General features: G+C 40.4%; 1 protein-coding gene across 5 annotated transcripts in view; it reads left to right on the top strand.

The window, feature by feature from the left end:
• The window catches only part of IL1RAP (interleukin 1 receptor accessory protein), a 159,088-nt gene that overhangs the window by 86,575 nt on the left and 48,793 nt on the right, over positions 1-23,720 (top strand). For all 5 annotated transcript variants that reach the window (XR_011470315.1, XM_070406576.1, XM_070406574.1 and 2 more), the window contains exon 3: positions 19,810-20,095. Coding sequence is in view for 4 of the 5 variants with exons in the window: in XM_070406576.1 (XP_070262677.1) it covers positions 19,810-20,095 (286 nt within the window). In the remaining variant the exon portion in view is untranslated. The remainder of the gene's footprint in view (positions 1-19,809; positions 20,096-23,720) is intronic.

Below are 23,720 nucleotides of genomic sequence, written 5' to 3'. Positions count from 1 at the left end.
TTCTTATTTTCTTCAAATTACTCAATCAAGAAAACTCCCTTTTTTTGGTGGGAGTAAGGTATGTCTAATTATCTGGTCCATCTGTTGAGTTATTAACTCAGTGTTGTTGAACAGTACAAGCAACATGAGAATGTCTAATCCAGCTTCCCTCACTCACCCCTAACTTCTCTCATTTTGATGACTTAGTTGACAACTATCAAATTTCAGCAACATTTTCTAAACCTTTGTTTGAGTAGCTCTCCTCTGAATATTATTTCCATATTAAATCATACTCTAGGAGATGTGGTTTGTAGATGTTTTTGAAAACTGGTGATTTATTATTAAGACACTGCTTTAAAAATATTAAGATATTTTAAATACTTTTTTTCCTACTGAGGAACAAAAAGAAATATATTTTAAAATGTAAATAATAACCAAAAAGACATAGACTCTTGGGGTGGATAAAATGTCAGAAATAATTCAACAACTCACTTATAACAGATGAAATAGGATATTTTTATCAGTAAGGATGATGATCAGCTTTGGATAAGAAGACTCAAAATCATGGTTTTAAACTAATATTTCTCCAATGTGACTATTCATAGAAATCACCTGTGCATTTTGTTAAACGGTAGATTCTGATTCAGAAGGTTTAGGTGGGGCCTGAAAGTCTATAATTCTGACAAGCTCCCAGGGGATGATGATGATGATAATGATGATAAAGGCCCATGGGCTACCCTTTGAGTAGTAAGGAGATAAAAAAAAAGTTATTTCTCATGTAAAACCTACAGGCAGAAAGTTCAGGGTTGGTAAGGCAGCTCCATTCTTTATTCACTTTCATATTCCACAATCTTTAGGGTTGTGTCCCTCATTCTTATGATCCACAGTGCAACTCCCACTGTCATATCCATGTGTGTAGTAGCAAGATGGAAGAAATGAGATGGAGCAGGAGCCTAGAAAACACAGGAACATGCCAGTGTCTTTTAGGGAAGGTTTCTGGAATCGATCACATTATGATTTCAAACATGGGTTGGCTAGAACTTAGCTGACCACCTACAAGTGAGAGGAAAGCTGGGAAAGGCGGCCTTTATCCTGAATGGCCATGTGCCCAACTGAAAATTCCCATAGTCTAGAAAAAGGGGAGTATAGGGACATCATAAATGGGCAATGGCTAGCAGTCTCTACTGTAGACCTGGGGAGAGGAAATAATTTTCCCATAGATATGGCAGTTCATAATTTACTTGTTACTAATATGTGCATAGAACTTCAGTTTCGATGGTACTTTATATCCTAGGCATATTCTGTTTTCACTACTGCTCTGTATTAGTACAAGCTTCATTTTTTGAATGTGGAAATGGAGATTTATAATAGTTGAGGGACATACCCTGACTACCTTTATTAAAATAGCATACTCCAGACGCTCCCCTCTCTCCCCCAATCCCTTTTTCCCGAACCCTGTTAACAGGTTCTATGTTTTGCTTTGTGCCATTGACTTACCACATTCCAATAGGCTCTATACTTTTCTTATTTAGCATTTTGACTGTTTATTGTCAGTCTCCCTGTGTTAGAAGGTGAGCTCCATGAGACTTGTGTTTTGCTCACAAATGTGTCCAGAGCACCAACTTTAGTAGTTGACACATGATAAGTCGTTCAGTACATACTTTTTAAATGAATTAATAAAGCCAGGGCATGTCAAAGCTTCTTTTAATTATGCCTGTTATCTCCATCCCTAAGGCTTAGTGTCTGGCACTTTAAAATTTTTCCTCAGAAACTTGCCTACACTTAATGTGTTGATTTATTGTTTTCATGCCACTCATTCAAAATTGCCAGCCTAACCAGTTTGCTCACATCTTGGATTCTTTCTGAAGCACAGTGCCAGGCTAACATTTCCTAAGGAGCCCTGTGTACTGCTAGAAAAACAAAATTAATCAAAACTACAAGGATGGATATAAAACCTTCACTTCTATTAGACTTAGTCTCTGCCTTCAGGCTTAGATAGGGCAACTAGAATGAAAGGACAGTTTTTAAAGTGGCCTCATTCACATGGGGTTTCAGTGTGCAACATTAAAAGGGACTGGTTCTGTTCTCAAACCAATCTAAGGACCTCTATCTCCACCCCCACCCTGAAATAATATAATAATTAATATAATATAATATGATATAATATAATATAAGTAATTAATGTAATTAATATAATTAATATATATATAATATAATATAATTCTATATAATAAAAGGCTAATATGCAAATTGTCCCCATGGGTGGGAGTTCAACCAACCAGAAATTAGACGTGTGCTGACCACCAGGTGGTGGTAGTGGCAGGCAGCCAGGGGAAGGGAAGCCCTGGCTGGCAGCCAGCAGCTGCTAGGGACCCTAGTATAATCCTATATAATAAAGAGCTAATATGCAAATGGTCATCATGCCATCACGCCATCACACCGTCACACCATCACACATTAAAGTCTCAGACACTCAACACTGGGGAGAGAGGAATGGGGAACAGCCAGGCACAAATGAGCTTGTGAGAGAGGAATGGGGACCAGCCAGGCTGTGGCCCGGGAGAGAGAAAAGCTGCCCACCCTGCAGTCCCAGGTGCCTGTGGCTGTGGCCCAGGCAAAGCCACCTGCCCAGTCCTCTGCGGCTGTGGCCGGCCTGAGTTCTGGGTGCCTGCAGCCGGCCAGAAGGAGGGAAGCCTGAGTCCCAGGTGCTTGTGACCAGCCAGAGGAGGGAATCCTGGGTCCCGGGTGTGGGGTGAGGCAGAGGTGATTAGGGGTGATTAGGCCAGCAGGGGAGCAGTTAGGGGCAATTAGGCAGGCAAGCAGAGGTGGTTAGGGGGAACCAGGCAGGCAGAGGTGGTTAGGGGAGATCAGGCAGGCAGGCAGAGGGGTTAGGGCTGAACAGGCAGACAGGCAGGCGAGCAGTTAGAAGCCAGCAGTCCTGGATTTTGAGAGGCAGTCGGACATCCGCTGAGGGGTCCCAGATTGGAGAGGGTGAAGGCTGGGCTGAGAGAACCCCCTGCATGAATTTTGTGCACTGGGCCTCTAGTCTTACCTAATAATAGAGAAACGCGTAAACTGACTGTTGCTCCGCTTCTCTCACCAGCCTATCAGGAGAGTATGCAAATTAACCCAACAAAGATGGTGGTTAATTTGCATACATAGGGGCTAAGCGGCGGAGCGAAGACTGAAGGCTCCGGCCAGAGAGAAGGCCTGGGTCCCGGGTGCCAGAGGAAAACCGGTGCCAGCAGCCAGAGAAGGGAAGGACTATTGCACGAATCTCTTCATGCAATGGGCCTCTAGTACTCTCCTATCTAATAATAGACAAACATGGTAATTAACCATAACTTCGCTACCCTTCCCATTGGCTAATCAGCGAGATATGCAAATTAACTGCCAACCAAGTTGGCAGCCGGCAGCCAGGCAGCTGAAGCAAACAGGAGGCTTGCTTGCTCCAGTGATGGAGGAAGCCAAGGTTCCCCGCCTGCTGCTGCTGGCCTCTGAGCTGCACTCTAAGTAAGAAACAATGTTGCAATTATAGAAGCTACACAAACCCCAGAAACCTGCTTTCAGCCAGCCGGCCTCGGAGCTGGAGCTGCAACAGTGTTTCAATTATAGAAGCCAAACAAACCCAGATACCTGCTTTCAGCAGCCGAGGTCTCAGAGCTGGAGCCGAGCCCCCGAGCTAAAGCCGGCTCTCAGTTCCAGTGACAGCTATAAAAGGTAAATAAACCCCAGAATAAAAAAAAAAAAAGAAAAAAAGGAGAGGTTGGGAGCTTCAGTCACCCGCTAGCCTGAAAACGGCACTCAGCCCCTCACCCAGACTGGCCAGGCACCCCAGTGGGGACCCCCACCCTGAAGGGGTTGCAACTATATGCAAACAGCCATCAGCCCCTCACCCAGGCTGGCCAGGCACCCCAGCGGGACCCCCACCCTGATCTGGGACACCCTTCAGGGCAAACCAGCCTGCCCCCACTCGTGCAAGAGGCTTCTATCCTATATAGTAAAAGGGTAATATGAAAAATGACCCTAACAGCAGAGCGACTGGGAATGACTGATCACTATGACACACACTGACCACCAGGGAGCAGACGCTCAATGCAGGAGCTGCCCCCTCGTGGTCAGTGCGCTCCCACAGGGGGAGGTCTGCTCAGCCACAAGCCAGGCTGATGGCTGCCAGTACAGCGGTGGTGGTGGGAGCCTCTCCTGCCTCCTCAGCAGCGCTAAGGATGTCCGACTGCAGCTTAGGTCTGCTCCCCGCTGGAAAGTGGACATCCCCCCAGGGCTGCCAGGCTGCCAGAGGGATGTCTGATTGCCATCTTAGGCCCAATCCCCCGGGGAGCAGGCCTCAGCCAGCAGGTCCACTACTGACCCCATCCCAGCGGGGTCTCAGACTGAGAGAGGGCACAGGCTGGGCTGAGGGACCACCCGCCTAATGCACAAATTTTTGTGCACTGGGCCTCTAGTTATATTATATTATTATATTATACTAGAGGCCCGTTGCACGAAGAGATTCGTGCAATAGTCCTTTCCTTCCCCTGGCTGCTGACACCGGATTTCCTCCAGCACCTGGGACCCAGGCCTTCGCTCTAGTGGGGCTCCGGACGGAGCCGTCCCTGGAGCCATCAGGCTTTGCTGCCCTGACCCCGGGGCCATCAGGCTTTGCTGTTCTGGCCCCGGGACTGTCAGGCTTCACTCCGCTGCTTGGAGCTTACATATGCAAATTAACTGCCATGTTTGTTGGGTTAATTTGCATACTCTCCTGATTGGCTGGTTAGTGTAGCGAAGGTACAGTCAATTTACATGTTTGTCTATTATTAGGTAAGATAGTTACTATGGTCCTGACTAAAATCCCATTCTAACCATTGGATCATTCCACCAGATATTTTCATTTATTTAATTTTGTGTCTATCTCTTCTTTTTTTATAAGATTACTAGTGGCATGGTGCACGAAATTCGTGCACGGGGCGGGGGGGAAAGGTGTCCCTCAGCCCGGCCTGCACCCTATCCAATCTGGGACCCCTTGGGGGATGTCTGATGTCTAAACCGGCAGTCGGACATCCTTCTCGCAATCCGGAACTGCTGTATCCTTACCGCTCACCTGCCTGCCTGCCTGATCACCCCTAACCACTTTGCCTGCCAGCCTGATCACCCCAACTGCCCCCCACACCAGCCTGCTCGCCCCCAACTGCCCCTCTGTTGGCCTGTTCGCCCCCAACTGTACCCCCCTGCTGGCCTGTTCGCCTCCAACTGCCCTCCCTGGCGTGTTTGCTGCCTACTGCCCTCCCTGCTGGCCTGCTCACCCCCTAATCCCCCCCTCCAACCTGCTCAGCCCCAACTGCCCCCCCCCCCCCACCGACCTGCTTGCCTCCAACTGCCCCACACTGCTGGCCTGCTCGCCTCCAACTGGCCCCCCCTGCTCACCCCTTACTGCCCCCGCAGCTTGCTTGGCCCCAAATGACACCCTCCTGCTGGCCTGCTCACCCCAACTGCCCTCCCTGGCAGCCTGATTGCTCCCAACTGCCCCCCGCCCCCCGCCAGCCTGCTCGCCCCCAACTTCCTCCACCACCAGTCTGATCACCCCCAACTGCCCTCCCCTCCTGGACTGATCGCTCCTAGCCCCATTCCTGGGTAGCTGGGGCAACCCAGCTCTCTGGCCGGGTCCGTGGCTCCAGCTGGCACTGCCAACTTTGTCACATAAATTTGAATATTCCCTTCTTTTTTTAAAAAAAATATATATATTATTGATTTTTTACAGAGAGGAAGGGAGAGAGATAGTTAGAAACATCGATGAGAGAGAAACATCGATCAGCTGCCTCCTGCACATCTCCTACTGGGGATGTGCCCGCAACCCAGGTACATGCCCTTGACCGGAATCGAACCTGGGACCTTTCAGTCCACAAGCCGACGCTCTATCCACTGAGCCAAACCGGTTTTGGCAGAATATTCCCTTCTTATTGGCTGTGGGCGCCGCCATCTTTATTGCGAAGTGATGGTTAATTTGCATATTACTCTTTTATTAGATAGGATTAGTGGCCCAGTGCACAAAATTCGTGCACATTAAAAGGGAATTAGAGGAAATATTTTAATATTGCTATTTTTCCTTTTTATATAATAGAAGTGTCAGAGATGAAAGAAAATTGATAAAATGTATATGAAAATCTTCCTCCTGTCAGAGTCTGGGGCACGCAGTGGCACCCAGAGTCAAGTCCCTGCCGACCGCATGCACCTTGAAATCCCACGATACCCAGACCCGGCCAGCCCCACCCGCATTGGGCAAGATCCAGACCCATCCAGCCCCACCTCCGTCAAGCCCCACCAGGCGGGGGGTGCAGCCTCAGGTCCCCCGGACTGGCACTGGGCAGGGATGCAGCCTCAGGTTCCCCATCAAGCCCCGCTGGGCGGGGGCACAGCCTCAGGTACCCTGGACTGGTGCCAGGGCAAGGGGTGTGGCCTGACATCCTCCGTCAAGCCCCACAGGGTGGGGGGCTCAGCCAGAGTCCCCCGTTAATTCCTGCCGGGCTGGGGGCATGGCCTGCGGTCCCTTGTCAAGGCCTGCTGGGCCAAGGTCATGGCCTCAGGTACCCTGGCCTGGCACCAGGTCAGGGGGTATGGCCTGAGGTCCCCTGGCCTAACGCCAGGGTGGGGGTTGTGGTCTGAGGTCCTCCGTCAAGCCTCAGTAGGTGGGGGGCGCAGCCTCCGGTCCCCCGCCCTGGCCTGACACCATGCAGCCTCAGGCCTGCTGATCGTTTGTTATGGCTGATTATGGGAACCCCACCTCCACTGTGGTTGCAGCCATCTTATGTTACAGGAACCCTACCTCCGCTGTGGGTGCAGCCATCTTGTGATGGCATGATGGAGTGAAGGTCAATTTGCATATTACCCTTTATTATATAGAATTAACTTCTTGGTGGTCAAGGACCCATTCAGATTTATCAGGTAGATACAACTAATATGTACGGAGCTTCTTTCATATGCCAGGTCTTTGAATTCGTATACAACACTATAAAATAGGCATGTTATACATGCAGAACCTGAGTCTGAGAGAGGAAGTATTTTGCCCAGGATGACATGACAAGTATATAGCACAGGGCAAATAATTACATATAGAAATTAATTCCACATGAGGTCTTCTGATATTTAAACTTTTTCTTTTTTCTGTACCCGAGCTTCCTGATTTTTTATATCTGCCTCAGCATCCAGCACAATGCCTTGCTCACAGCAGGTTCTCAGTAAATATTTAATAAATAAAAATATATGAATGGCTTTTCTGTGGGAAACATCTTGATTGGAATGTGTGAACATAGATGGAGGACAAGCATCCTAGATCTATATTCAGGCAGCTTTTATTTGTGCCACCACTCAGGCAAAAGTAAGTCAATTAATCTCTCTGTCTCTGTTTTCTGGCATGTAATGTGGGAATGGGCATGAAAGCTCAAGAGGGTGTTGTGAGATTAATTAGTTAAAATGTATACCCTGTTATATAAATGCTAATTGCTGTCAGGAGCGTGGGTTGGATTTTCCAGTGACTTGGCTTTGCAAGGCTTTGCACATTTCCATTAGTCCTCTGTGCTATCAAGCCTCCGCCTTAAGAAATCCTTTGGCTGAGGGAAACGATGACACTGTAGTTCCCCATTTTCAGGGGCCAATTCAGAGAGGCCTTCTACCGGGGAGTAGACTGGATAAGAAGGGACATTCTAAACCAAAAAGTAATTCACTGTGCCAATAATTCATTACCCCTTTGCTGTTATTGGCGGCAAATGTGTTTGCATAACAGCCCGTCTACAGTCTTTGTTTCTGCTGGTGCCTGCAGAGAATCATATAATTAATTTGGAATTACATGACACTCTAACTTGATGCCATTAATTTTATATTTATTTGTATATTGAATAATTTAAAAAGCTCTGACACAATGCCCTCAGGTGGCTGGCTAGAGAAACTTAAAAGCTCACAGAACTAATTTCAAATGGGAAAATACCCTGAAGAGGAAGCTCAATAATAATACCATTTTTGCTAACATTTATGAATACTAATACATGTGTTTTTAGTCCCTGCTGTAAAGGTGTCTGGCTCACTTTATAGATGTATTCATTTGGTCCATGAAACATTCCAAAAAGGAGATATCTAGAATGTAATTTCTTTTCTCCTTTAAACCATATTACATTTAATTTGGTTGAAAAGATATTAAGCCTTTGGTATTGGCCAAAAATCTTGGTTACTGATCAGTATTTAAGTTTGCAGAGGCCTTTTACAAATGCCATTTGAAAACGTGTCTGCTTTTGATATATGAAATTATTTTATTGAAATAAAAGTACTGCATTAGTCAAGATATAGGCACTACTAGCTGCTGTAACAAATATCCCCCCAAATCACAGTGGCTTAACACTATAGAGATTTATTTTTCACTCAATTGCAACCCTTTGAAAGTGAGATGACATTCCTGAATATCTCTGCTTTGAGAAATGGCAGGGATCCAGGCTCCTTCCATCTTTTGGTGCTATCCTTTTCAGAAATTTCAGCCTTCAAGGTCTCATGTAAAGGAAAGAGAAATCAGCAAAGATTATGCTTGGAGTTAGAGGTGGTATAGAATTTCTTGCCACACCCATTGGCTAGAACTAAATCACAAGGCCCCAACCCAATTGCTAAGGATATGTAGTTTTCATAAGGGCCAAGAAAGAGAAAACAGGATTAATGTACATTTAGCCAGTCTCTGCCACAGTCTGCCCTAGTGATCACCAAAATCCCATTTCATACTTCTTCCTAAATTAGTCTGAGTATATAATTGTGGTTGAAATATTGTACTAGGTCTCTCATTTTCCATCTTTCATTTTATAATCAGCATTCTCCTACTTTACAAAAAAACAAAATTCACTTATCACTTATCATCTATCTTACCCTTAATTATTGTCCAGTGCTATAAAGACCTCCAAGACCAAACAAAGTGACAATTTGTAATATTAGTGTCAGAAAGTCTCCATTAATTATGATACCATTAACCTCCAGAATGGCTTCCTCTTCCTCTCCAATTTACCAGTGTTCCCTTTAAGAATGAGTCATGTGCCCTATTAGACTGCAGACTGAAGGGTACTGGGTTCGATTCCAGTCAAGGGCATATATCTTGGTTGCAGGCTCAATCCATGGCCTTGGTTGGGGCCTGTGTGGGAAGCAACCAATGTATGTGTCTCTCTCACATTGATGTTTCTCTCTCTGTCTCTCCCTCTCCCTCTATCTCTAAAAAAAATCAATGGAAAAATATTCTTGGGTGAGGATTAACAAAAAAACAAAAAAAAAAAATGAAGAAGAAGAATGAGTCATGAAATCAGAACTGTCAGTTGGGGTGATCTGAACTGAGAGATATTGCAGAGTGGGGTTGCCTCTATCATCATCCAAATTTGAACAAATACTATAGAGCTCTTGAGAGAGATGCCTTTAGGAACTACATAAAGAATATATTTTATGAAATATAGAAGGCAGTAGTATCTTATTACACCCAGAAAACAAACTTAATATGGTGAAGTTCCAAATCTATCAGCTGTCCAATTGTGTATCTCTCTCTCTTTTAAATTTTCTATATATATAAAAGTGTAAATATGCAAATCAACCGGACGGCTGAACGACTGGTTGCTATGATGCACACTGACCACCAGGGTGCAGACGCTCAATGCAGGAGCTGCCCCCAGCCCGTAGTCCTCCATCACCAGATTGGGGCCTGCTGACCAACCTCTAGGTCCCTCCCCCCCGCCAGCAGGCTCCAATCGCCTGATGGGGAACGGGAACGGGGGTGGGGGGGGTGGGGGGGGGTGGGGGGGTGGGGGGGGTGGCAGTGGATGCAGGCAGTGCAGGCCAAGGTGAGTGTGAGTGAGCGGGCCCCAATCACCCAGCTGGTCGCCCTCACACAGAGGGCAACCAGCGGCATAGGGCAGGGCTGGTGAACGGCAGGAATGTCCAATCTCTCAGTCCCTCCCCCCAGTCGGCAGGCTTTGATTGCCCAATGGGGAATGGGGAACCGGGGGGTGGGGGGGGAGCGGGGCTAGCTGCCAGCAGCTGGGGAAGATCAGCCCTGATCACAGGCCAGGCCTAGGGACCCTACCAGTACAAGAATTTTGTGTGCCGGGTCTTTAGTACACAATAATTCAAAAGTGAATGACTGTCATACCAACACGTACTAATACAATTTTGGAATTAAAAATGAAATTGACATTTTTTTTTTTCTAACAGAAAGTAGGTATACTTAGGATGGTTTGACACAGAGAATGGCTTTGCCAATTGTATGACATACTGGATATTCCCTCTCTTCCTTTCTTCTTTCTTTCATCCTTTCCTTTCTTTATTAACATTTTAATTATTTTTAAAGCAAATCATACACAGAGATGTTTTTTAAAGCTAATATATTTAAAAAACAATATAATTGTATTCTTCATACTTTGACATTTTTCTCCCATTAGTTGTCTTCCTCAGAGGCAACCACTTTTTTATTATTTTATATATTTCATCTAATGATTCTGATCTATATTTTACGAACCAATTTGTGTAAATTTTTATTTTTAATTTCAGCATTATTTCTTCACTTTTTGAATTACACAATATGTATAATTCTCTCTCTTACACTGCCATTCCTTCTATTTTCCCTCCTCATCCCTCTCTCTATAATAGCATAACAATATTTGGTTGAATTAATAATTATTTAATTAATATGTCTTCATATATTAATGAACTGTTAACTTTGGTTTTGAAGTCATTAATGGCCTTGATTTCATATGCTTGCTTTAATTTGTATATTTTAGTAATAGTTTTCATAATTTTCAATTGTCTTTCAGCATAATTTTCCACATTGCTAATCTAACTAGGCAATCTATCATTTACAAATTATTCTTTTTTTGGACCTTTCCATTTCTTCCTACTTACACCGATCTATCACCAAGCCCTGCTGCATAGCTGTTATCCTGGGTTCTCCTTCACTATTCTTCAGGGGTCCTTCTTCTCTCTCTTGAATTAGATCCCTATTCCATGATCATACTGTTTCCTCTTTCTTCATTTTTTATCTCGTTTTGGTGGTATACATCCCCCAGAAGCTTCCTGATAAAGAGCACATGAACTATCAAATTACTTGGTCTTTATGTGTCTGAAAATGTTACCTTCACACTTGATGGTTTTGTTGGGTTTAGGTGGAGATCAGAAATAATTTTCTTTTAGGTGAATTGCTTCATTTCTGTCCAGTCTTGTTTGTGATGTTCCAAAGCTGTTCTGATATGTGGTCTTTTGTATATAACCATTTTCCACCTCTTTCTATCTGGTGGATTGTATAACTTTTATCTAGTTTAAAAATATTTTTGTGGTGTAAGTCTGTTTTTATCTACTGTGCAATGGGAATGACAGGTCCTCTTATCTTGGAAGGTTATATATTTTAGTTCTGGAATTAATTTGAATTAGTTAATTGAGAGTTTTCTTTTTTTTAGATTTATTTTCCTTTGGGTTTCCTATCATTGAGATGATGAGACTCCTGGACTGGTTTTCTTATTTTCTTGTCTTTTTTATTTTTGCTCTTCTTTTTAAGAAATTCTCAACTTGAACTTTCAAACAACCCATTTATTACTTTTTAACAGTCTGCAATCATATTTTTAATTTTAATGAGCTTTGCTTTTCTCTGAATATTTCTTTGTTATAACATCCTGTTCTTGCTTCATTAATGTAGCAGTTCCCTTATTTTTTAGAGGATGTTAGTGATGGTTGCTTTCTAAAGATTTTTTTCTTTGAATAATTTTGGCTTTCTCAAAGTTTCTTTTACATTGTTCATTTGGATGTTACCTTTCTGGTCAAGATTTGTCTCGGATGTGTTCTGGGGCTATCTGTTCATTTATGAGAAGTGATTAAAAAGCTGACTAATAATTCTAAATGTGATTTTCCAAGAATGAATCAAGAAGAAACAGAAAACCTGGACAGACAGATTACAACCAATGAAATCAAAGCAATAATAAAAAAAATTCCCAATTAAAAAATCCACAATGAATTTTACTAAACATTCAAAAAAGAACTAACACCTATCCTTCTCAAGCTATTCCAAAAATTTCAAGAGGAGGGAAAACTCCTAAGCACTTTACAAGGTCAGCATTCTCTGATTTCAAAACCAGATAAAGACATTACAAAGAAAGAAAATTATAGGCTAATATTCTTATTGAACATAGATGCAAAAATTCTTAACAAAAATATTAGCAAACCAAATGTAACGATACATTAAAATTATCATACAGTTCCTTCTATTTCCACTTTGCTGTAAGTTTTTATCATAAATAATGCTGGACTTTGTCAAACACTTTTTCTACATTTATTGACATAGTCATATGATTTTTATCCTTCATTTTGTATATGCAGTGTTTTATATTAATTAATATATGATTATTGAACCAAACTTGCATCCGAAGAATAAATCCCATTTGAAAATGCTATATGATCATTTTATACCCCATCTCAATTAAAAAGGCAGAAGTAAAACTGTCATTATTTACAGATGACATGATACTAAATATAGAGAGCCTAAAAATTCTAGAGAACACTAAAGATTATAGAGAACCCTAAAGATATATAGAACCACCAAAAATTGCTAGAAATGATCAATGAATTCATAAATTTATCAGGATACCAAATAAATATTCAGAAATTGGTTGCATTTTTATATACCAATAATAAATTATCAGAAAAAGAAATAAAAAAACTTCTATTTACAATTGCATCAAAAATACCAAGAATAAATTTAGTCAATGAAGTAAAAAACTGTATTTAGAAAATTATAAGACAATGTATAAAGAGTTTGCAGAAGATACAAATAAATGGAAATATTATTGTGCTCTTGGTTAGGAAGAATTAACATAATTAAAATGTCCATCTACCCAAAGCAATCTATGGATTCAATACAATTCCTATTAAAATACCAATGGCATTTTTCATAGAACTAGAACTAATAATCCAAAAAATTTATATGGAATCACAAAAGACTGGGATAGCCACAGTAATATTGAGAAAGAAGAACAAAGTTAGTGGTATAAGGCCACTTGATATCAAACTATACTACAAGGCTATAGTACTAAAAACAGCATGGTACTGGCATAAAAACAGATACATAGATCAATGGAATAGAATTAAGGCTACACACCTACCCCTATATGGGCAATTAATAGATGACAGAGAAGGCAACCACATACAATGGGGTAAAGACAGTCTATTTACCTTGGCTGGTGTTGCTCAACTGGTTGGGCATTGCCCTGTGCACTGAAAGGTTGCCAGTTCAATTCCCAGTCAGGGCACATGCCCAGATTGCAGGCTGGATCCCTGGAGGGAGGGGTGTGCAGGAGGCAGCCTACCAATGTTTCACTCTCACATCAATGTTTCTCTCTCCCTCTCTCTTTCCTTCTCCCTTTCTCTCTAAAATTCAATTTCAAAAAATATATTTTAAAAAATAACCCTAGCCTGTTTGGCTCACTGGATAGAGTATTGGCCCAGAGTCTGAAAGGTCAAGGGTTTCATTCTGGTCAAGGGCACATATTTCGTCTGTAGGCTCAATCCCCACCCAGGTTGGGGTCTGTGTGAGAGGCAACCAATCATTGTGTCTCTCTCACATCAATGTTTCTCTCTCTATATCTCTCCCCCTCCCTTCCACTCTCTCTAAAAATCAAACAAAAAAATATACTCATGCCAAGCTGGTGTGGCTCAGTGATTGAGTGTCAATCTATGAACCAGGAGGTCATGTTTTGATTCCTGGTTAGGGCTCATGTTCAGGTTGTGGGCTCAATCCCCAATAGGGGGCATATAGGAGGCAGACTATCAATGATTCTCTCTCATCATTAATGTTTCTCTCTCGCACTCTCCTCTCTCCCTCTCTCCCTTTATCTCCTTTATCTCTGAAATCAATAAAAGTATATTTAAAAAAAATCTTCAGGTGAGTATTAACCAAAAAAATAAAAATAGAGACAGACTCATAGATAGAGAGCAGGCAGACTGTTCAGCTCTGGTTGCAGGGAGGGTGGGATTGAGCAAAAATGTGGGCCGGGGGGAGGGGGGGGCGGGGGACAGAAAGAACTCATGGACATGGACAACAGTATGGTGATTGCTGGGAGGAAAGTGGTGGGTGGAGGTGGAAGAGGGCATAAGGGGGATAAATGGTGATGAGAAAAAAAATAATAAAAAAATTAAAGATGACAAATTTAAAACTGACCATGTCAATAATCACTTTGAATGTAAGTGTATTAAGCACACTGATTAAAAGGTAGAAATTTTCAAATTGATTTTAAAAAGCAAGACCCAAACAAATGCAGCCAATAAGAAACACACTTTAAAATATTTAAACATAAATAAATAAATAAGCACATAAATAACTAACTAAATAAATAAATGGAAGAACTTTTAAAAATTATGTTGGAAAAAAAATGGACAGATACATGCAAAAATTTAAACTAGATCACCTTCTTATACCATATACAAGAATAAACTAAAAAATGAATTAAATACTTAAATATAAGACACAAAACTATAAAACTCCTACAAGAAAACATAAACAATATACTCTAACATTTCTCTTAGCAAGATTTTTTTCTGATATATCATCTTGGACAAGGGAAAAAGAAAAATAAACAAATGGAGCTACATCTAACTAAAAACTGTTTGCCCAGCAATTAAACCATCAACAAAAGAAAAAGACATCCTACAGAATGGTGGAAGCTATTCACCAATGATACATCTGATAAGGGGTTAATATCCAAAATTTATAAATAACTCATACAACACAATGCCAAAAAACAAAAACAAAAAACAATCCAATTAAAAAGTGGGTGAAAGACCTGAAGAGACATTTCTCCAAAGACTTAAGGATGGCCAGTCAACATATGAAAGGATGCTTAAAGTCACTAACCATCAGAGAAATGCAAATTAAAACCACAAATTACCACCTCATACCTGTCAGAATGGCTGTAATAAATCAAACAACAAGTGTTTGCGAGGATGTGGAGAAAAGGGAACCTTCATGTAGTATTGGTGGGATTATAAATTATTACAGCCACTATGAAAAATAGTATGGAGTTTCCTAAAAAGATTATAATGGAACTGCCATATGACCCAGCAATTTCACCATGTTCCCTTTCCTTCTGCGTTGGCAAATATGAAAGTACAGAGAATGAGATTCCTTTAGCTTAGATCCTTTGATATGCGTGATATATAGCAGAGCTTTGTTATACTAAGTCACAGAAAATAGGGATTTGCTTTTGGGAATGTATCTGAAAAAACCCAAAACACTAATTCAAAAGAATATATGCATCCCTTTGTTCACTGCAACTTTATTTATGATATTCAAGATATGGAAGCAACCCAAGAGCCCATCAGTAGACAAATAGATAAAAAATAAGTAGTGATTTATACAATGGAATATTACTAGTCTGTAATAAAGTATGAAATTTTACCATTTGTAACAGTATGGAGAACCTAGAGAGTATTAAGCTAAGTGAAATAAGTCAGACAAAAAAAAAGACAAATGCCATATAATTTCACTTATATATGGAATCTAAAGAACAAAATAAATGAACAAAAAATAAAAACACACTCATAGATAACGAGAACAAAATGATGGTTGCCATATGTGAAGGGGTTGGAGAGGTGGCTGAAAAAGGCTAAGGAATTAAGAACTACACATTGATAGTTACAAAACAGTCATGGGGATGTAAAGTACAGCCTAGGGAATATAGTCATTAATATTGTCATAACTATGTATGGTGCCAGGTGGATACTTGAAATAGCTAGGGGACCATTCTGTAAATTACACAATCATCGAACAACTGTGTGCTGTCCACAAAACTAATACAAAATAATATTGAATATAAATGTAATTGAAAAATTAAATTTAAAAAATTTTAAATATGAATGTGAGGCTTGTTAACCTTGAGCTTTTCTGTTGGATGGTGTGGCAGTGCAATTTGTTAATGAACCACTGAGGTTAAGAGTGCTACATTTTTTTTCTGAAGCTAGCCACATTTTCCGTAGAAGATTCATTCATTCTTTTGCCTGGTGGGTAAAGGTATCGCCACTTCCTCCTTGGAGCGGAGTGGGAAAGGTTACTGAGTGCTAGGAGAGTGGGGTTAGAACAAAGGCTGTCACGTTTGGCATAGCTTTTATCTGATTGTCCCCATTTCACCACCCTCTGCTGTGTCCTCAGTTTTGAGGTAACTGATTGCATTTGCCAGGATAGAATAGATTATTCATATTGGTAAAAAGCAAGTCTATATTTTCTATGACTTAGCATAACAAAGCTCTGCTATATATAATCCATATCAAGGGATCTAAGCTAAGAGAGTCTCATTCTCCGTACTTTCATATTTGCCAACCCAGCAGGAAAGGAAGCATGGCCCTTTAAGTGGCTGGCCCTTACTTTAGAGGGAATGCAAGTATACTAGTAATCTTACACTATGTGTAGAAGCAAACCCAGGAATACTGGTGAACAGCACTGATGGTTTTTTATGTTGCTACTGATAGCTCCTCCTGGGTCTTTTCTGTATTGTGCATTGCTGATTGGTTTGTTCTCCAGTTTTTCTCTGCTGGCAGGGTTTTTCATTCTAAATAGGCTAAGCTTGTTACCACTTGTTCATTTTGATGTTGCTGTTACCTTTTCTCCCATCCTTGCTGTTACTTGGGGTTATGTCTTGAAAAGTAATTTTAGTTTTTGTGGAGTTTCAAGAAAGGAATGAAATTGGATGCATGTATATAGTCTGACATAGCTACCTAAAAAAAAAAACTATGGTTATCTTTTTCTATAAATTGAATGAGCTAATTCTGCAATTTTGCAGTTTTACTGAAAATAATTTAAAGAATGCGATAAGGTAGATGTTTTATAAAATATTTTAGTATCAAGTTTGTATTGATGTGAACATCATTTTGATCTCACAATTCTTTCTCTGTATATTGGCTTTCAAAAGGTGTTTCTAAATGAAAGCAATTATAAGTAGAAGCAATTTGTTGAGTCTTAGAAAAGTCAGTTTGTTAAACTTTCCAGATATAATATTTACTTAGAGATTTATTACTTACAAATCCCTTTGCAAGTCGTAAAGCTTCAAATCCTTTGCTTTTATCAAACTTAAAGTAGCCACTAATTTAGTTGTTCTATCCATTATCTGCCCTCCCCAAAATATTGCCTAACAACCATAAATTTTAGTGACAAACTTCATTTTGTGTGTTACACATATATTTTTCTCAGGATCTGTAGGCTGCCTGGGCAGTTCTGCTAACAGAAGCGTGGCTTGCTCTTGCATCTCTGGTCAGCCATGAAAGGCCAGACAGTGTGCTGGTGAAGGTGCTGGTGGTCTCTCATTCAGGTTTTCCTGGGTATCTTAGTCAATTCTGGCTGCTGTAAAAGAATACCACAGATTGGTGGTTTAAACAACACACATGTATTACAGCTCAGGAGGCTGAGAATTCCAAGATCAAGGCACTGACAGATTAGTTGTCTGGTGAGAACTTTTCCCCCAGTTTGCAAAGGGCTTCCTTCTCACTTTGTCCTCACGTGGGAGAGAGAAAGAGAGAGATATAGAGAGAGAGAGAGAGAGAGAGAGGAAGAGGAGAGCGGAGGATGTGGATATAGGAAGGAATGTGAATTAGGTCTGTTTACTCAAACTTTATCTTCCAGAGATGTCAAGTGATAGGTCATTAAAATAATTTGTTATGATAAAAGTATAAATGGGGCATAAAACTCCAAAGGAGTTTAAAGACTGAATAACCTTGCTAGAAGTAAACTCCTTTTGTTCTTGGCTATGGACAGTTTTTCTCAATGCTTACATATACATAAAACATTTTCAAGTAATGCCTAACCCCTTTCATTCAAAAGTAGCCCATCCTGATTATTATCAAGAGATGATTTCCAATATAATTTTATATTTACTAAATACTTATAAAGTTGAAAATACTATATATTATTTAAGTTGTATATATTATAATCATAATAAAATTTAACTTTTCAACAAAGAGCATTATATATTGCACAGAAAAGTAAAGAAATAAAACGTAAAAAGAAACACCAGAAATCTATTTTATTAAAATAAGATAATGTATGAAGATAGTGGAATTAATATAAGATCAAGGAGAAAAAGGAACAGAATAGAATTACCAATGGTTAAAATAAAGCTTATTTACATATTTTAGGTGGATATTGGTGTATGGCAAATCACTATTTGTTTTTTTTAAAATATATTTTATTGATTTTTTTGCAGAGAGGAAGGGAGAGGGATAGAGAGTTAGAAACATTGATGAGAGAGAAACATCGATTCAGCTGCCTCCTGCACACTCCCTACTGGGTATGTGCCCGCAACCAAGGTACATGCCCTTGACTGGAATCGAACCTGGGAACCTTCAATCCACAGGCCAACGCTCTATCCACTGAGCCAAACCGGTTAGGGTGCAAATCACTATTTGATTGACTGTAATTTAAAAAGTGGTGTAACTATTTTAAAAGATCATTACTTAAAATATAACATTAGGGTATATTATTTTTAATGTTTATACTTAGGATGAAAAGTTTTAATGTCAGCTGAAATGTCGGGAATATTACATAGTTAAAAATGCATACACACATACGCACATGCATGTGAATGTATGTAAGTATGTAAGTGTTGTGAGGAAAAAAGAAAACTGTTTTAAGGTGATTGCTTTGGGCCTTTTAATACTCTATCACCCCTGGCTTCTCTGTTCTTGTCTCCATATGATGAGATCTAAAACTCTCCATCCATATATCATAAAAAAGGTCATTTATTATCATTTTCCAGTATGTACAAGTGATTACTTTTCATTATAAAAATAAATTATAAAAGTCATTATGGATGTATTTGACTATGAGTCATTGAAATTATAGCACCTTTGTTCCCTAATGAGTGTCACTGAAACCTCTTGACTTCTTAAGGTCTGCTCTCTAACCTGGTGTCCAGTAGACACACAGGACTAGCTAAAAATGAGATGCACTGTAGGTGTTAAGCACATCGGATTCTGAAGACTTAGTACCAAAAAAAGAATGCAAATATAAAACAGCTCATTAGTGTATTAAGAGTGTTTGGGATATATCGAGTTTAACAAAATATGCAAAAATAATTTTACCTGCTTTTTAAAACGTTTTAATGTGGCAACTAGGATATCTGAAATTACAAATGTGGCTCAGGTTTTATTGCCAATGGAGAGCTTTTTACCATTTGTGTAACATTTTACTTATTTCATGGCTGAGCAACACCAGCACAAATTTCCAATTATTACAAAATATATGCTCTCATAACACCATGCACTTCTTAGCACTTATCACAGTTGTAAAGTAGTACTTACCTAAGTACTTACTCACTAGACTGTAAGTCCAACAAGGTCAGGAACCATGTCTGCTTTTGCTCACTATTGTACTTACAGGCTTAACTAAGCTAAGGGGGACATGGTAGACATTTATTAAACCCTCAATTAAAGAATAAATGATCCTTCTTGTATACAATGTCATGTCTCAATTTCCAAAAGAGAAGGGAGTGTGATGTAACAGCTGAGATCCCTGCCCCATGAGATCCCTACATGACTTATTTTTCAGGTGAGATTCTCCCCCATATCTTTCAGAGTTCAGTGGGATCAAACTATTAAATCCAATTGTTAGCCAAGAGATAATCATAAAATGGTAAAGGAATAAAAGGAAAGTCATTTCTTCACTTCACAGGGGCCTGTTATATGCAGTTATTAAAGAGAGGTGAATGAAGATGACTAGAGAAGGAAGTTCCTGGGAAAGATTGGGTATCTGGAGAGAAAGTGTGAGGTGACTCATCTGCCTTTTCTTTTTGATTGTTCCAGAACGCTGCGATGACTGGGGACTAGATACCATGAGGCAGATCCAAGTGTTTGAAGATGAGCCAGTTCGCATCAAGTGCCCACTCTTGGATAAGATCATGAAATTTAACTACAGCACAGCCCATTCAGCTGGCCTTACTCTGATCTGGTATTGGACTAGGCAGGACCGGGACCTTGAGGAACCGATTAACTTCCGCCTCCCGGAGAACCGCATTAGTAAGGAGAAAGATGTGCTCTGGTTCCGGCCCACCCACCTCAATGACACGGGCAACTATACCTGCATGCTAAGGTAGTCTGACTTTTGGTGGTGACATGCTCTTTTGCATTTAGTCCCCAGGCCTTTATCCAGATGATGCATGTGCCATGAATCTGGAGAGGGAAGGAAGCATTTAACACTTCACCTCAGTGGCTCAGCTAAGTTTGGCTAAAAGATGTGTGAGGAGAAAATGGTTGTGCTCCTGAGAACATTCTTCGTAGGTGGTTCCTTTTCAAACCCTGACATATATCAAGTTAAGGTTGTCTAAAGGGAGAGCCTTGTTTATTTGTCCCCTTTCCCTGACATTGGAAGCTGCCTACACTTCTGTCCCACCTGGAAGCATCAATTCCTCTAGACCAGCGGTTCTCAACCTGTGAGTCGCGACCCCTTTGGGGGTCAAACGACCCTTTCACAGGGGTCACCTAAGACCATCAGAAAACACATATATAATTACATATTGTTTTTGTGATTAATCACTATGTTTTAATTATGTTCAATTTGTAACAATGAAAATACATCCTGCATATTAGATATTTACAATATGATTCATAACAGTGGCAAAATTACAGTTATGAAGTAGCAACAAAAGTAATTTTATGGTTGGGGTTCACCACAACATGAGGAGCTGTACTGAAGGGTCACGGCATTAGGAAGGTTGAGAACCACTGCACTAGACAATAAGCAGGGCAGGGAGTAGAACCTATTTGTATCTGCTATTGTCATCTTTCAAAGTGCTTCGCATGGAATAAAACATGGAGATGCCTTTTATAGAAGGAAGACTATCTGGGAGGCATCAGATATATTTAGAACAGTGCTTTTCAATTTTCCTACCAAAATTCCCCTAAGAAGCAAATGGGCACCATATCCCTGGGGATCTAAGAATATAATGCAAAGCACTCTATCAGTATGCAAAATTTCTTTCAGATTCACTTTTTTCTTGGAAGTTCATGTAAATTTGCATGTTACTCCACAATATACCTATATTTCTTTTACTACTAATTAATGTTTTTGCTCTGAGGGGGAAAAGTTAAACTGAGGCCTCTCTAAAGAATAATCATTTTAAAACTTAGTTCTTTGGCTACTTTTTTCCCCAAAGTTCCTTTTGGCTTCCAGGCTTTACTTTGTCTTTTAAACTCCCATCTGTGTTATGGAATTACTTTTTTACATTGTTTCCTACTATTTAATGAGTGCATTGGTTTTCTAGGGCTGCCATAACAAAATACCATGGACTGAGTGGTTTAAACAATAAAAATTTTATTTTCTCACAGTTCTGGAGACTAGAATTCCAAGATCAAGATGTTGACAGGGTTGGTTTCATTTCATCTCTTCTTGATTTGTAGATGACTATATTCTCTCCATGTCTTCACATGGTCCCCTCTGCCTACCCCCCTCATCCTCCCCCCTCCCCCCCGCCCCCGTGTCTTCTGTGTCCTAATCTCTTCTAAAAACATTAATCATATTGGATTAGGGTCTACCTATATGACCTCATTTGACCTTAATTATCCTTTTCAAAAGTTATCTCCAAATACAGTCATATTATGAGGTACTGGGAGTTAGGTCTTCCTCATATGAATTTTGGGAGGACACTATTCAGGGCCTATAACAATGGAACAATTTAGAATAACATAACAATAGGTAACCCCAGACCTTCTTCTGATGCCCCCTGTCACTCAGAGGTGTTAACTGTTCTCTGATAGATAACTAGGACTGTGTTGGATAGATTTAAAGCGTGTAATGATTAAGTGAAGAAGGACCTAATTTCTATCACAGAAACACATTTTAATCACTGGGGCCTTGGGAGTCCCTAGAAACGCTGAAGGACTTTCTGAGGCTTTCACACGACTGTTTAATTTTATTGGAATGGACTCTAAACTGGTGCATGGGCTTCAAGGAGACTCAAATAGTCATGCGTACATTATATCCTAGTACTTTGTAGGAAAGGTTAGAAAAGTTATTAGTGGAAAGAGTACTAAATGAGAAGACAGAAACCTAGATTACCATCCCAGCTCTGCCACTACTTAGCTGGTGACCATAACCAAGTCAATACATGTCTGATATTTGCAGAAGAAAGTCAGCCTAACTGCTCTTTGAGCTCCTTTCCATTTTTGACAATTGTTAATCGTTAATATTCCCACATGGACATTAGCAATTACCTGGGAAGGGGTCATCAATCACTTTCTGAGTGACCTTGGTTTCTACTATACAATACATTCTAGTGCTTCAGTATCTATTTCTTTTTCCTAATCAACCTTCTAATGGTCTAGAGCAGTGGTCGGCAAACTCATTAGTCAACAGAGCCAAATATCAACAGTACAATGATTGAAATTTCTTTTGAGAGCCAGATTTTTTAAACTTAAACTATATAGGTAGGTACATTGTTATTAACTTAATTAGGGTACTCCTAAGGCTTAGAAAGAGCCAAATTCAAGGGGCCAAAGAGCCTCATGTGGCTCACAAGCCACATTTTGCCAACCATGGGCTAGAGCTCGTCCCCAAACTTTTCTAGCCTTCCCTGACATTATATGAGCAGAGATACATGGCAGTTAAGGCCTAAGTATACCTTTAATGTTATGTATTCATTTTCAGATTGTCTCTTTAGTTTACATGTCTATTTTCTATGTCTCTAAAGAAAAATATAAAATTATACTTGCCTGGTGGTGGCACCAGAAGCTTCTCATTGTCCTAAGGTGATTCCTAAACTGAGAATGACAAACTAAACCACTGAAATCATAGCCTGATGTCTTTAGGCCATCAGGATAAGATTCAATTTATAGGATTCTACTGCTTGTATAGTTTCTCTTAAAAAACTATTATTGATTTCAGACAGGAAGGGAGAGGGAGGGAGAAGAAGGGAGAGAGAGACAGAGAGAGAGAAACATCAATGATGAGAGAGAATCATTGATCGTCCGCCTCTTGCACATCCCAGCCAGGCATATGCCCTAACTGGGAATCAAACCCTGACCTCCTGATTCATAGGTCGATGCTCAAACATTGAGCCACACGAGCCAGGTTTTATTTTTTCTTTTTAAATTTAATTGTATTTATTTATGGTCTAAAGTTTTACACATGTCTCCTTTTTCCTCACTTGACCCTCACCCCCCAGCCATTCCCACCCCTGGCAAGCCACCACAGCCCCAGTGCTTGTTTCCACTGGTTGTGCTAATATGCATGCATACAAGTCCTTTGGTTGCTCTCTAACTCCCCCCACCCTCACCTCCCCTGCCATTTGTCTCTGGATCTATTCTTGTTCATGAAATTATGTTGATCATTATATCCCACATATGAGTGAGATCATGTGATATTTATCTTTCTCCGACTGGCTTATTTTGCTTAGTATAATGCTCTCCAGTTCCATCCATGCTGTTCAAATGGTAAGAATTCCTTCTTTTTTATAGCGGCCTAGTATTCCATTGTGTAGATGCATCACTGTTTTTTAATCCACTCATCTGATGATGGGCACTTAGGCTGCTTCCAAATCTTACCTATTGTAAATTGTTCTGCTATGAAAATAAGGGTGCATATATCCTTTCTGATTGGTGTTTCTGGTTTCTTGGGATATAGTCCTAGAAGTGGGATTACTGGGTCAAATGGGAGTTCCATTTTTAAATTTTGAGGAAACGCCATACTATCTTTCACAGTGGCTGCACCAGTCTGCATT

The sequence above is a fragment of the Myotis yumanensis genome, unplaced genomic scaffold (genome assembly GCF_028538775.1).
Source record: "Myotis yumanensis isolate MYYU_CA2020_CCGP unplaced genomic scaffold, mMyoYum1.0.hap1 SCAF_2, whole genome shotgun sequence".
Lineage (NCBI taxonomy): Eukaryota > Metazoa > Chordata > Mammalia > Chiroptera > Vespertilionidae > Myotis > Myotis yumanensis.
Note: the sequence above shows the minus strand (reverse complement) of the source record. Positions and strands in the feature narration are given on the sequence as shown.